The sequence below is a fragment of the Nerophis lumbriciformis genome, linkage group LG35, assembly GCF_033978685.3.
Source record: "Nerophis lumbriciformis linkage group LG35, RoL_Nlum_v2.1, whole genome shotgun sequence".
In the NCBI taxonomy this organism is placed as follows: Eukaryota; Metazoa; Chordata; class Actinopteri; order Syngnathiformes; family Syngnathidae; genus Nerophis; species Nerophis lumbriciformis.
The window spans coordinates 22,625,743-22,642,236 of NC_084582.2; the positions used below are offsets into that span (position 1 = coordinate 22,625,743).

Sequence of the window (16,494 nt, forward strand, 5' to 3'; positions counted from 1 at the left end):
CCACTGTGCTGCCCTGTTAAACCAAATGAATGTTATTATTTTAAAAGAAAATGGGCAAAAGAAAGCAACATACATATATGATTTATTTTACAAATCATAACAAAGTTTAGTAAGTTCTTCTTTTCTGTTGACATTGCACAAGACAGTTTGCACAATGTCTTTTCAGTGTAGGAACCTATTTGATAGTTTATTCAAATGAAGCCTACATTTGACACACATCATTTTCTACTATACAATATTTACAGTATATGGTCCAGGCAATGTTTTTAAATACGTAATCTCTTTATTCATTTTACTTTTTGAACTATTTAACTTGTTTAGAGTCCCGATTATTTCAATCTGTTAAAGACTGTGATACCAGCAAGCAGGTTAAGTTTTCAGTTTTCCTTTTGACTGAACAAATGCTGCTTTGTGCCTGCAAATGTTTTGTATTTAGTCTCTTGAAAAAGAAAGTAAAATAGTTTTGTTTAAACCAGGGGTCCCCAAACTACGGCCCACGGGCCGGATCCAAGTTGTTGTTTTTTTAACTTGGAATAAATAAGTAAACATATTTAAACTTGGAATAAATAATATGTATTTAATAAAATAAAATAATAATTTTTTATTACTATTTTTTTTAATCCGTCCTTTCTACTCCATTTTATACCGCTTATTATTCTCTGTGTCTCCAAGCCGATCAGGCAAATCATAATGTCTGAAAATGCATTTTTCCATCGATAACGTGACATCATCGCGCTCGGAATATATATATATATATATATATATATATATATATATATATATATATATATATATATATATATATATATATATATATATATATATATATATGTATACATATATATATATATATATATACATATATATATATATATATATATGTATATATATATATACCTGGAGATAGGTTGATTGCCAACACTAAATTGGCCCTAGTGTGTGAATGTGAATGTGAATGTTGTCTGTCTATCTGTGTTGGCCCTGCGATGAGATGGCGACTTGTCCAGGGTGTATCCCGCCTTCTGCCCGAATGCAGCTTGGATAGGCTCCAGCGACCCCGACAGGGACAAGCGGTAGAAAATGGATGGATATGTGCATATATATATATATATATATATATATATATATATATATATATATATATATATATATATATATATATATATATATATATATAAAAATTGGGGACCACTGGTCTAAACTATGGTGACTATATGGTTAATTTTTTTTTTTTATGTGGCCAGCCAAATACACCCACTATAATGTATGTAATTTATGTGATCGCTATCGGCCAATCTTACCCATAGATGATTGGTATCGGAATTGGTAGCATAAAACCCTGATTGGCACATCCCTAAAAATAATATATCTCCTACATGAAAAGACGTCTTTCATTGTGCACATTTTCTTGCGTTTGAATTATTTCAGACGCACGGATGTGTTGGTGATGCGATCCACAGCCTTGTCCACAGAATTAAGTGTCAGTGTGCATATGTTTCTGTTGTCTATTCAGAAAAGGTGTTACAGATTATAGATGTGCGGCCGACTGTTCAACACATCGCACAACAAATGTAGGAATGAGCATGTCAACATGAATGTGCAGAAAATTATCGCCTCTGTGGTAAAAGCACGCAAAATCTTCATTTAAATAAGATGGTCTGCACCACTGTATAATTGCACACACAGTCTTAGTAGATCACACACAACATGCGCACTCATATTACACACTGTATTTTTTTTTTGCACTCGCTGTTTAACGTGTGGTATTTGAATCATTGTGCAAAGCCCGTTTCCATATGGGTTGGGGAAATTGTGTTAGATGTAAATATAAACGGAATACAATGATTTGCAAATCCCTTTCAACCCATATTCAATTGAATGCACTACAAAGACAATATATTTGATGTTCAAACTCATAAACTTTTTTTTTTTTTTTGCAAATAATAATTAACTTAGAATTTCATGGCTGCAACACGTGCCAAAGTATTTGGGAAAGGGCATGTCCACCACTTTGTTCCATCACCTTTTCTTTTAACAACACTCAATAAACGATTGGGAACTGAGGAAACTAATTGTTGAAGCTTTGAAAGTGGAATTCTTTCCCATTCTTGTTTTATGTAGAGCTTCAGTCGTTCAACAGTCCGGGTCTACGCTGTCGTATTTTACGCTTCATAATGCGCCACACATTTTCGATGGGAGACAGGTCTGGACTGCAGGTGGACCAGGAAAGTACCCGCACTCTTTTTTTACAAAGCCACGCTGTTGTAACACGTGCTGAATGTGGCTTGGCATTGTAATGCTGAAATAAACAGGGGCGTCAATGAAAAAGACGGCGCTTAGATGGCAGCATATGTTGTTCCAAAACCTGTATGTACTTTTCAGCATTAATGGTGCCTTCAAACATGTGTAAGTTACCCATGCCTTAGGCACTAATGCACCCCCATACCATCACAGATGCTGGCTTTTGAACTTTGCGTCGATAACAGTCTGGATGGTTCGCTTCCCCTTTGGTCCGGATGACACGATGTCGAATATTTCCAAAAACAATTTGAAATGTGGACTCGTCAGACCACAGAACACTTTTCCACTTTGTTTCAGTCCATCTTAGATGATCTCGGGCCCAGAGAAGCCGGCGGCGTTTCTGGATGTTGTTGATAAATGACTTTCGCTTTGCATAGTAGAGCTTTAACTTGCACTTACAGATGTAGCGACAAACTGTATTTAGTGACAGTGGTTTTCTGAAGTGTTCCTGAGCCCATGTGGTGATATCCTTTAGAGATTGATGACGGTTTTTGATACAGTGCCGTCTGAGGGATCGAAGGTCACGGTCATTCAATGTTGGTTTCCGGCCATGCCGCTTACGTGGAGTGATTTCTCCAGATTCTCTGAACCTTTTGATGATATTGTGGACCGTAGATGTTGAAATCCCTAAATTTCTTGCAATTGCACTTTGAGAAACGTTGTTCTTAAACTGTTTGACTATTTGCTCACGCAGTTGTGGACAAAGGGGTGTACCTCGCCTCATCCTTTCTTGTCAAAGACTGAGCATTTTTTGGGAAGCTGTTTTTATACCCAATCATGGCACCCACCTGTTCCCAATTAGCCTGCACACCTGTGGGATGTTCCAAATAAGTGTTTGATGAGCATCCCTCAACTTTATCAGTATTTATTGCCACCTTTCCCAACTTCTTTGTCACGTGTTGCTGGCATCAAATTCTAAAGTTAATGATTATTTGCCAAAAAAAAAAAGTTTATCAGTTTGAACATCAAATATGTTGTCTTTGTAGCATATTCAACTGAATATGGGTTGAAAATGATTTGCAAATCATTGTATTCCGTTTATATTTACATCTAACACAATTTCCCAACTCATATGGAAACGGGGTTTGTAAATCAGACCCTAAATACTTTATTATTATATGTAATACTCCTCAGGGTAAGCTAGTCATTTATGCACAGATAAGATGTCAATATCAAAATACTGCTTTAAATCACTTTTTGGCTGGAAATAATACATTGATGACAAAGAACAGCTAATATTTTATGTAACTTCCAAACAAAAAAGAGGTTTAGCACATCAACATTGGATCAATAACAGTCCTTTACTATCTAATTAATACCTAATAAATGGCAAACACTGTCAATTTGTCGTTGTTACACTAACTACAAATAGTGTTTGTCTTAAACGTAGTAATCAGTTGTAGACAGATGAAGCCCCAGCAATGCATCCCTCAGCGGGAATCAATTCCTGGCAGGGAATAAATTTCAGGCACAACATCGAGCTGGATGCAATCTTACTTGTAGGGGAGGAAACAGGTGGTTGAGTTGAACGGCACCGTGTCTCCCCCCCCCCCCTCTCAGTAAGCTGTGGAGTCCCCCAAGGCAGTATATTGGGGCCTTTACTGTTCCTAGTATACATAAACGACATGTCATCAGCATGCAACTGTGAATTGTTTTTATTTGCGGATGACTCGGCCCTGCTGGTATCCGGCAAGGACAAGTCACAGGTGGAGAAAATCCTCAGTGCTGAACTCTGTAGAATTTGCACCTGGCTCGCTGACAACAAGCTATCCATACACTTGGGTAAAACAGAATCCATCCTGTTTGGGTCCCACATCAACCTTAAGAAAGTCAATGACTTCACTATAAAAGTGGGTGACATTGTTATCGCCAGGAAGGATGAGGTCACCTACCTAGGTTCCATTCTAGAGGCTAATCTTTCCTGTGATAAAATGGCAACCAAGGTAATCAAAAAGGTCAACCAACGAATGAGATTTCTCTATAGAATCTCCTCTCTGGTCAACAAAAGCACCATGAAGATTCTGGCGGGAACTCTCGTTCAACCCTTTTTCGATTACGCATGCACCTCCTGGTACCCTAGCACCTCCAAAACCCTCAAATCTAGACTCCAAACATCCCAGAACAAGCTAGTCAGATTACTTCTAGACCTCCACCCCAGATCCCACCTCACTCCTACCCACTTCTCCAAAGTGGGCTGGCTCAGGGTAGCGGACAGAGTAAAACAACTTGCACTGAGCCTAGTCTATAAAATCCGCTACACCTCCCTAATACCGAAGTACATGTCAAACTACTTCCTTAACGTAAATGACCGCCATAACCACAACACCAGGGGGAGCTCCACTAACCATGTTAAACCCAGATTCCGATCTAACAAAGGTCTTAACTCATTCTCTTTCTATGCCACATCAATGTTGAATGCATTCCCAACAGGTATAAAAGAAAGGGCATCTCTATCCTCCTTCAAAACCGCACTAAAAGAACACCTCCAGGCAACTTCAACCCTAAACTAACACCCTCCCTTCCTCATCATACCTCCTCGGATTGTAAATAATCAAATGTAAACAATCAAATGTAGTCACTTTTTCTTATAATTTCTGATCTCTCTCTCTGTGTCCAATACTAGCTGTACATATGTACCAAGTCAGACCTACACTGTTCCAATGTCAATTTCTCTGATGATGCAATTGTTGATGACTGAAGTGTTGATACTTATATACTGTGATGATTATCTTGTGTGATGACTGTATTATGAAAATAGTATACAGTATATCTGTGTATTATGAAAATAGTATGCAGTATATCTGTATCATGGATCAATTTAAGTGGACCCCGATTAAACAAGTTGAAAAACTTATTCGGGTGTTACCATTTAGTGGTCAATTGTACGGAATATGTACTTCACTGTGCAATCTACTAATAAAAGTTTCAATCAATCAAAAAAACATCAACAATGGACAAAGTCCCAAGGCTGTCCATAATTTGCAGGAATTGGTTGAATTTGCATGAATTGGGGCAATTGCGACATCGTTAATTCCTTTTTTTCGTTTTTTTTAAACATGTGTTTATTGGATTTTCGACATATACTGTACAGGTCAGAAAAACAATCAAACACGGCACACGTTCTTTTTTTTCTCCCACAAATATATGTAAAAAAATAAAACAAAAAAAAGCAAAAAACGTGTCAGTTGAATAAGAACAGGCAAATAATGACACGAAGCCACTGACAACTACACTCCTACACAAAAGCAGACAAAAGGCTCATCAATGATCTACCATTCAATTACTTTTCAGGTTAAATTTGAGATCAGTCTCTTTTTCATAATTTACGAAACCACCCCATACTTCTTGATACTTCACAGGACACCTGTTCAATGCCAGCCTAATTTTCTGCAATTTAAGGAAATAAAGAATATCTCTAATCCAGCGGGTGTGGCAGGGAGGCGCTGCAGCCTTCCAATTTGGCACAATCAATCAATGTTTATTTATTTAGCCCTAAATCACAAGTGTCTCAAAGGGCTGCACAAGCCACAATGACATCCTCGGTACAGAGCCCACATAAGGGCAAGGAAAAACTCACCCCAGTGGGACGTCGATGTGAATGACTATGAGACAATGAGCTTTCTAGCCAACAAAGTGGTGAATGCTACCAAGTTCTTTTTGGATTTGCTAAACGAAGATGACAGAGGGGCAACCCCAATTAGACCACTTAGAGCAGGGGTGTCAAACGTACGGCCTGGGGGCCTTGTCAGGCCTGCGAACAGGTTTAATCAAGCCCACGGCCCGCAAAATAAATTGAAGTGTAACATGAGCTGCAATTTTTAAATGGAAGAAACTGCTGTTCTTTGTGTGTCCACTGGATGTCGTAATAGCAATTCAAGCCTAAACCACATCACACATGACACTGTTTAAAGATGACATGTAAGCTGACTTTCAGCACCCTCTGGATTGGCTGCAGCTACTCCAATCAGCTTCGATTGTGGCTGGCAACAGACTAATGCTGTAGCAATGCACAATAACTTTTTTTTTTTTTATTGTAAATGATCCACTCAACAGATACAAATAACGAAACAGTAAAATGCAAAGTCAACATGACCACCATCTTTGTAGTTAGAGTTCCGTGCAGCGATCGCAGTTTGTTGATGGCACGATGTGCACCCTGAACTCCATTGTAAAAATGTGTGTTTCTACATTTGTTGTTTGTTCTATTTTATTTTATGAATAAATCTACCATGTTCACTTTGGTTAAGTTTGTAGTTATCCATTTTTTACCGCTTGTCCCTTTCGGGGTCGCGGGGGGTGCTGGAGCCTATCTCAGCTGCATTCGGGCGGTAGGCGGGGTACACCCTGGACAAGTCGCCACCTCATCACAGGGCCATCACAGATAGACAGACAACATTCACACTCACATTCATTCACTAGGGCCAATTTATTGTTGCCAATCAACCTATCCCCAGTGCATGTTTTTGAAGGTGGGAGGAAGCCGGAGTACCCGGAGGGAACCCACACAGAAAGACCCCGAGCCCAGGATTGAACTCAGGACCTTCTTATTGTGAGGCACATGCACTAACCCCTGTTGGCCATCATGTTGTCATTTTTATCATTGCTTTGATTATATTTTAATTGTAATATTTGAATAGTGGTAAATATATGTGTTGTGGCAGTTGCGGATGTCACCAGTGTGGCAGTGTGAGGAAACACTTGGTTGCTTTTCCAAACCCGTCTTTATGAACTGCCAACATGGTAATGCTGAACAGGAAATGCTTAAGGTTGAATGGCTTTGTAAAAACACTGAGACAAAGTCGAAGTTCATGGTGTTTTGGAAACGGCACCAATTTTTCAGAATATGCTTGTTTTATTTTTTGCCAAAGAAAACCATTTTGAAGTTGTCTTTATTTTTAAGTTATCATGCCATGATTTTACCAGTCCGGCCCGCGTGGGAATAGATTTTCCTCCATGCGGCCTTTGGGATAAAATGAGTTGGACACTTCTGGCTTAGAGGATTCCGTTCAATCTTTTCGCAAATTACCAAAGACAACGTATTAAAAATGTCAGTCCAATAACTGCCCAGTTAAGGGCAACGCCACCACATATGTATTAAATTAGCTGGAGACTGTTAACACCATCCCATAATACCGATACTCTCTCATATATCTTAGCCAGCCGAACATCGGTATAGTAGATACAATGAATTAGCTCACATTGAACATGGCTGTGTCTAGCAAAAATACACCGTTATTTCCAAGAGGGACTGACTTTTTCCTCACCTCAAGGTTGACAGACAGTTGGTAGAGAGACGGCCTGATGCGTTTTTTCCGTCCACACACTTCTGTGTTGGCATAGAATTCATAGTTTGGAGGGGCATCCAAGGTGGCATAATCAGGCCCTCGTGGTGTTACGTGGCTGCCATCATTATAGCAGTGATAATAATCAGACACATAGTCTCTGTCAGTCACTGATGAATGGATTCTGGGTCTGTAGTCAGACAGGTGAACGCCATCGCTGATGACTGGCACTTCCATTTGGAAACGTCTTGGTATTGTACAGAATTCTGGTCATGTTGCTGCTTTTATAATGAAGCCGAGCAGGAGGAGAGTCGTGGTCATTGAAGAGTGGAAATGCTCGATTTACAACCTTGTACCTTCACCATGTAGGACAACATAAATTAGTTATTTTTGATCACATCATCTAAAGTATTAATCATTCATATCCAGAGAGCTATTTAGTTAGAAAGTAAGTTGTAAACTGCATCATTACACAGAGCAAATAGTTGCCCCTGAAACAAGTCAAGGACATGAATAAACTGTTAAAGGCTTGCAGTCAATGTGAACTTCATTCCTAAACTGTTCTTTAAAACAAGGTCCTTGAAAAAATAGAAATTATGTAATGTTTGTTGTTTATATTAATACAGCAAACTTATCATATGCAATTTTTTTCAAAGTAAAACACTGACATAATTAGTTCAAATTGGCATAAAAGGTTCAAAATAAATAATTGCATGGACCAAATCTGGAAGAAAAGATTCCAGATCTTTAGTCAGTTGAGGACTTGAATGATACCATCGACATAAATCCCAACTTGCTGTTCCTCACTGATGTGAAAGAAGAAGAAATAATCAAAAGTGTGAATATATGTAAATCCAAGACCTCAAGTGATTGTAACGGAACTGAAATGGAAACGATAGAATAAAAAGTTATTAAAGATATTTCAGAACCTTTAACGCATATCAGCAACCTATCATTGCAGAGAGGTATACTTCCAAAACAAAATTAAAATTGCAAACATTGCTTAAATAATAATTGCCTAAATTTCATGTGTGAGCAAATGCACAAACTCCCTGAGCATTCTTTGGAGCATACGTGAGCAACATCAGATGTCCACACCGTCGCCACACCAGGATCACACTTGCCCCAAAGCTGATATAACTAGTTAAATGTGTTATAATAATAATCAAATAACAGTAGCCATCTCCATTATAATATTTTCTGACCCAGGCTGTGGTACCATCATGTTTTAAGACGGCCACAATCATTCCAGTACCAAAAAAACCCACAATCTACTCCCTCAACGATTATTGCCCCGTGGCACTCACCCCCATCATAATGAAGTGCTTCGAGAGGTTGGTAAAGGAATACATTGTCTCCAGACTTCCCCCCACATTCGACCCATACCAGTTTGCTTATCGCCCTAACCAACAGAGGACGCCATATCCTCTGCACTCCACCTGAGCTTAGAACATCTGGAAGGAAAGGACATACGCGTGCAGATGTTGTTTCTGGACTTCAGCTCGGCGTTCAACACCATCATCCGGCAGCACTTGGTGAGCAAACTGGCCCCCTTGGATTCAGTACCCCCCTATGCAACTGGCTGCTTGAATTCCTCACAGACAGACTCCCAGTCTGTGAGAGTGGGCGGCAACACCTCCAGTGCCATCTCCCTGAGCACCGGCTCCCCCCAGGGCTGCGTCCTGAGTCCGCTGCTGTTCACACTGATAACCCATGACTGCTGCGCCAGGTCCACTACCAACCACATTGTGAAGTATGCGGACGACACAACAGTAGTGGGCCTCATCCGTGACAACAACAATATGGACTACAGGGAGGAGGTGAAACATCTGGTTGACTGGTGCAGAACCAACAACCTGGTCCTGAACATCGACAAGACCAAGGAGATCATCGTCGACTTCAGGAGGCACCAGTCCAGCCATGCTCCACTCTTCATCAACGACACAGCAGGTCGTAAGCAGCACCCAGTTCCTGGGGGTGCAGATAACTGACAATATGACCTGGTCCCTACACATCGGAGCTCTTGTAAAAAGAGCTCAGCAGCGCGTGCACTTTTTGCGTCGGATGTAAAGAGCACAGCTCCCTCCCCCCATTCTCACCACATTCTACAGAGGCACTATAGAGAGCCTACTGACCAACTGCATCTCTGTCTGGACTGGAGCCTGCAATGCCTCAGACTGGAAGTCTCTGCAGAGAGTGGTGAGGACGGCGGAAAAGATCATCAGGACTCCCCTTCCTCTTATCCTGGAGATCGCAAAAAGCCGCTGCCTGACCAGAGCTCAGAAAATCTGCAAAGACTCCTCCCACCCCCACCAAGGACTGTTTTCACTGCTGGACTCTAGAAAAAGGTTCCGCATCCGTAAGACTCTTGAACGCATCATAATTAAATCATCCCCTCAACTCTCCCCAAAATGGATTAACTCGCTGGAATAAAAAAAGACAATATAACATACATCCATAAACGTGGACGCATGTGGAAAAGTGCAATATATTTATCTGTACAGTAACCTATTTATTTATTTATATATGCACCTTATTGCTTTTTTATCCTGCACTACCATGAGCTTATGTAACGAAATTTCGTTTACATATGTGCTGTAAAGTTCAAATTTGAATGACAATAAAAAGGAAGTCTAAGTCTAAGTCTAATATTATAGATGGAAGAAAGAACACCAAGGCCACAACAAATGAGAAGCTTGCCATCAACTGTCAAGGCCTGACCAAGTATTGATATTTAGACTACAAACAAGGCACAATCCATTAAATCATCACACGTATACAAAATTGCCAATGTCAGACAAGCAGCATGACAACAAGAATCCTCCTGGATTCAACACCCTGAGGACAATTTTATGGCAACAACCAGAGAAATTTGACAACATTTTTTATGGGAGTCTGGTGGATCTGCAGCTGGGAAAGGGCATTACCATTTAGAAGTCAACGAGAAGAAGAAGGAAGAAACACTCTGGATAACTTGCACTAAATTGTACTTTTATGTTTGTGGTCTTGTCATTTCATAAAGATAACTGAAGAGATTTCCATTGTAAATTCCTATTGCGTTTGGAGCTTTTAAATGTGTAATTCCTGTCAGCCTTGCATTGTTTATAGCTGAAATTGTTATGATCCGTAGCCCGGATCATGCTTAGTTCTGTTAGTTTGACTACCTCAGTTCTGTTTTCAGCACCCCTGGGTTTGTGCTTTAGTTGCCATGACTGCAGATTAGTTTCACCTGCCTCTGATTAGTGTTCGGGACGCTCACCTGCACCTGGGCACTAATCAAAGAGCTACTTATTCGCCACAATCAGTCTGGCTTCCTTGTTTGCAGTACGCAACATTGACAACGTTTTCTATTTGCTTCCATGCAACCCGTTACGTTAAGTATTTTCTACGATATTTGATTCCTGTTCCTGTGCTAAGCTCCGCCATAGCTCCCACGCTATCAACACGCTTTTCGGTCTTTTTGTATTTTTGCATGATTTCATGGACAATAAATCAATGTCTCACCTGCACCTCGCCTCCTGAGTTCTTGCTGCATCTTGGGAGAACGATCCGCGCATAAACATGCAACCCAGCCATTACAGAAATATTTCAAAAGTTTCCTTTGACGACAGCATTTTTTGATTACCAACAGCATTTAATGATTAATGTCCATAAATAACTCCTCTCTGAGCTGCCACCTTACCGTGGTAGAGGAGTTTGCGTGTCCCAATGATCCTAGGAGCTATGTTGTCCGGGGGATTCCATGCCCCCTGGTAGGGTCTCCCAAGACAAACAGGTCCTAGGTGAGGGATCGGACAAAGAGCAGCTCGAAGACTTCTATGGAAATGCAAGAACCGAGACTCAGATTTCCCTCGCCCGGACGCGGGTCACCGGGGCCACCCTCCGGAGCCAGGCCCGGAGTTGGGGCACGATGGCGAGCGCCTGGTGGCCGGGCCTGTCCCCATGGGGCCCGGCCGGGCACAGCCCGAAGAGGCAACGTGGGTCCCCCCTCCAATGGGCTCACCACCCATAGCAGGGGCCATAGAGGTCGGGTGCAATGTGAGCTGGGCGGCAGCCGAAGGCAGGGCACTTGGCGGTCCGATCCTCGGCTACAGAAGCTAGCTCTTGGGACGTGGAACGTCACCTCGCTGGGGGGGGGAAGGAGCCTGAGCTAGTGCGAGAGGTAGAGAAGTTCCGGTTGGATATAGTCGGACTCACCTCAACGCACAGCAAGGGCTCCGGAACCAGTTCTCTCGAGAGGGGCTGGACTCTCTTCCACTCTGGCGTTGCCAGCAGTGAGAGGCGACGGGCTGGGGTGGCAATTCTTGTTTCCCCCCGGCTCAGAGCCTGCACGTTGGAGTTCAACCCGGTGGACGAGAGGGTAGCTTCCCTCCGCCATTCGGGTGGGGGGACGGGTCCTGACTGTTGTTTGCGCTTACGTGCCAAGCAGCAGCTCAGAGTACCCACCCTTTTTGGATTCACTCGAGGGAGTACTTGAGGGTGCTCCCCCGGGTGATTCCCTCGTTCTACTGGGGGACTTCAACGCTCATATTGGCAACGACAGTGAAACCTGGAGAGGCGTGATTGGGAAGAATGGCCGCCCGGATCTGAACCCGAGTGGTGTTTTGTTATTGGACTGTTGTGCCCGTCACGGATTGTCCATAACAAACACCATGTTCAAGCAAAAGGGTGTCCATATGTGCACTTGGCACCAGGACACCCTAGGCCGCAGTTCTATGATCGACTTTGTAGTTGTGTCATCGGATTTGCGGCCTCATGTTTTGGACACTCGGGTGAAGAGAGGGGCGGAGCTTTCTACCGATCACCACTTGGTGGTGAGTTGGCTGCGATGGTGGGGGAGGATGCCGGACAGACCTGGCAGGCCCAAACGCATTGTGAGGGTTTGCTGGGAACGTCTGGCAGAGTCTCCTGTCAGAGAGAGTTTCAATTCCCACCTCCGGAAGAACTTTGAACATGTCACGAGGGAGGTGCTGGACATTGAGTCCGAGTGGACCATGTTCCGCACCTCTATTGTCGAGGCGGCTGATTGGAGCTGTGGCCGCAAGGTAGTTGGTGCCTGTCGTGGCGGTAATCCTAGAACCCGTTGGTGGACACCGGCGGTGAGGGATGCCGTCAAGCTGAAGAAGGAGTCCTATCGGGTTCTTTTGGCTCATAGGACTCCTGAGGCAGCGGACAGGTACCGACAGGCCAAGCGATGTGCGGCTTCAGCGGTCGCGGAGGCAAAAACTCGGACATGGGAGGAGTTCGGGGAAGCCATGGAAAACGACTTCCGGACGGCTTCGAAGCGATTCTGGACCACCATCCGCCGCCTCAGGAAGGGGAAGCAGTGCACTACCAACACCGTGTATGGTGCGGATGGTGTTCTGCTGACCTCGACTGCGGACGTTGTGGATCGGTGGAGGGAATACTTCGAAGACCTCCTCAATCCCACCAACACGTCTTCCTATGAGGAAGCAGTGCCTGGGGAATCTGTGGTGGGCTCTCCTATTTCTGGGGCTGAGGTTGCTGAGGTAGTTAAAAAGCTCCTCGGTGGCAAGGCCCCGGGGGTGGATGAGATCCGCCCGGAGTTCCTTAAGGCTCTGGATGCTGTGGGGATGTCTTGGTTGACAAGACTCTGCAGCATCGCGTGGACATCGGGGGCAGTACCTTTGGATTGGCAGACCGGGGTGGTGGTTCCTCTCTTTAAAAAGGGGAACCGGAGGGTGTGTTCTAACTATCGTGGGATCACACTCCTCAGCCTTCCCGGTAAGGTCTATTCAGGTGTACTGGAGAGGAGGCTACGCCGGATAGTCGAACCTCGGATTCAGGAGGAACAGTGTGGTTTTCGTCCTGGTCGTGGAACTGTGGACCAGCTCTATACTCTCGGCAGGGTCCTTGAGGGTGCATGGGAGTTTGCCCAACCAGTCTACATGTGCTTTGTGGACTTGGAGAAGGCATTCGACCGTGTCCCTCGGGAAGTCCTGTGGGGAGTGCTCAGAGAATATGGGGTTTCGGACTGTCTGATTGTGGCGGTCCGCTCCCTGTATGATCAGTGTCAGAGCTTGGTTCGCATTGCCGGCAGTAAGTCGGACACGTTTCCGGTGAGGGTTGGACTCCGCCAAGGCTGCCCTTTGTCACCGATTTTGTTCATAACTTTTATGGACAGAATTTCTAGGCGCAGTCAAGGCGTTGAGGGGATTCGGTTTGGTGGCTGCAGGATTAGGTCTCTGCTTTTTGCAGATGATGTGGTCCTGATGGCTTCATCTAGCCAGGATCTTCAGCTCTCACTGGATCGGTTCGCAGCTGAGTGTGAAGCGACTGGGATGAGAATCAGCACCTCCAAGTCCGAGTCCATGGTTCTCGCCCGGAAATGGGTGGAGTGCCATCTCCGGGTTGGGGAGGAGATCTTGCCCCAAGTGGAGGAGTTCAAGTACCTCGGAGTCTTGTTCACGAGTGAGGGAAGAGTGGATCGTGAGATCGACAGGCGGATCGGTGCGGCGTCTTCAGTAATGCGGACGCTGTATCGATCCGTTGTGGTGAAGAAGGAGCTGAGCCGGAAGGCAAAGCTCTCAATTTACCGGTCGATCTACGTTCCCATCCTCACCTATGGTCATGAGCTTTGGGTTATGACTGAAAGGACAAGATCACGGGTACAAGCGGCCGAAATGAGTTTCCTCCGCCGGGTGGCGGGGCTCTCCCTTAGAGATAGGGTGAGAAGCTCTGTCATCCGGGGAGAGCTCAAAGTAAAGCCGCTGCTCCTCCACATCGAGAGGAGCCAGATGAGGTGGTTCGGGCATCTAGTCAGGATGCCACCCGAGCGCCTCCCTAGGGAGTTGTTTAGGGCATGTCCGACCGGTAGGAGGCCACGAGGAAGACCCAGGACACGTTGGGAAGACTATGTCTCCCGGCTAGCCTGGGAACGCCTCGGGATCCCCCGGGAGGAGCTGGACGAAGTGGCTGGGGAGAGGGAAGTCTGGGCTTCCCTGCTTAGGCTGCTGCCCCCGCGACCCGACCTCGGATAAGCGGAAGAAGATGGATGGATGGATGGATGTCCATAAATAAGCGTCCTTAATGCATGACACTAGAATAAACTAAATGTGATTGTACATTGCTTGTTTGTTTTGCCAAAATAAGAGCATGCAGCATTTAACTCTTAACTCTGCTGCTACAAGCTAACCTGCAAACAGCAACACATGCGCATAACAGACTGTTAATGATATTGATTAACTGCGTGTGAATGTGAACCACATTACACTGTGGTGACCTGACAGTTAGGGTTTATGTGTGCTGTTTGAGTTGTCCAACCGTTTTTGTGGCGATTAAAACATCACTGGCTAAGCTTGTCCGTGTTTTAGCACAGATAAACGAGAGAGTGGCTGCTGTCAATACAACATTTACTGTATTTTTCGGACTATAAGGTGCAACTAAAATCTTTTCATTTTCTCAAAAATTGACAGTGCGCCATATAACCCGGTGCGTCTAATGTACGGAATAATTCTTGTTGTGCTTACCGACCTCCAAGCAATTTTATTTGGTACATAGTGTGATGATAAGTGTGACCAGTAGATGGTACTCACACATAAGATATAGGTGTAGACTACAATATGATGCCAGTAAACAACACAAAAACTTTAAATATTCCATTGAAAATAAAGAACATTACACATGGCACTCAAAAATCTATCAAAATGTTTTAGTATGACTTTGAAGCCACACCACTTGATGGATTGTCGGCCCATTACAGCTACTGTAGTCAGTGATACAAGTATTACTATGGTGTGTGTATAAGGACCGCAAAATGGCAGCCATTAGCAGACATATCATCTAATGTTTTGTTTCACAATATTACGCAAAACCAACTTTTCTTACCTTCTGGTACCTGCTTATGTGTATTTGAGATCTGCATAAGTCCTCAAAATTTGCGCAAGTCCGCCACTGTAGTCTGTGCCGATCCCGTAGTCGGTAAGCTTCTTCTTTTTCACTATTTTCTTGTTATGGGACATTCACCCTCTTCTGTTGCCATTTCTAATATAACGTAGCGTAAAGTTCTAACTTATATCTCGCTATGGAAGCGCTAAAAACTACCAGTGTAGTGGGTTTACATAATTCACCCACGGAACTTTAGTTATTAGAGAGTTCCGGTCGGACAGTTTTTCACGGGACACATTTCCGGCGTTGTTGTACTAGTGAACCAAGGATGAGAAGATGCTGCTCCCTTGTTGATTGAAGTAAAGTCTGAATGTCATTAAAACAGTTAGCTCCATCTTTTGACACTTCTTCCACTCCCGTCCTTGCACGCTACACCGCTACAACAAAGATGACAGAGAGAAGACGCTGTCGAAGGTGAGCCACGTAAATAAGACCGCCCACAAAACGGCGCATCCTGAAGCAACTGTCAGAAAGCGGTTTGAAGATGATCTGTAAAACATAATCTATGCAACATTTTGACCAAAGAACCACCATTACATGTTATGCAGACCACAAGGAAGTGTTTTCCATTTAGAAAGAAATCATAATATGTCCCCTTTAATGTGCCTTATAATCCGGTGTGCCTTATGGTCCAGAAAATACGGTAGTTTGTTTGTTTTGGTGTGATTATGGCAGAAGGTGACATAAAAGAGAGTGAAGTGTGCCATCTGCGGTCTCCTCCAAGGTTTGTCATTGTGCCGTTTGGGTTGAGTTTTTTCTTGCCCTGACGTGGGATCTGAGCTGTGGATGTCGTTGTGGCTTGTGCAGTCCTTTGAGATACTTGTGATTAAGGGCTGTATAAATAAAATTTGAATGATTGATGATTGAAGTTTATCATCTAATTGAGGCCCAGGGTAACCTGGTACCAGGTGCACATATGCACACCCTTATGCTTGAAAATGGTGTTTGTTATGGACAATCTGTAGCGAGCACAATAGTCCAGTACCAAAACGTCACTTTGTTT

At 43.7% G+C, this 16,494-nt stretch overlaps 1 protein-coding gene across 1 annotated transcript in view; it reads right to left on the reverse strand.

Moving 5' to 3' along the window:
* The window catches only part of slc12a3 (solute carrier family 12 member 3), a 152,449-nt gene extending 144,629 nt beyond the window's left edge, over positions 1-7,820 (reverse strand). The window contains exon 1 of the mRNA XM_061928125.1: positions 7,566-7,820. Within this exon, the coding sequence (XP_061784109.1) occupies positions 7,566-7,820 (255 nt within the window). The remainder of the gene's footprint in view (positions 1-7,565) is intronic.
* Positions 7,821-16,494: the final 8,674 nt, after the last annotated feature.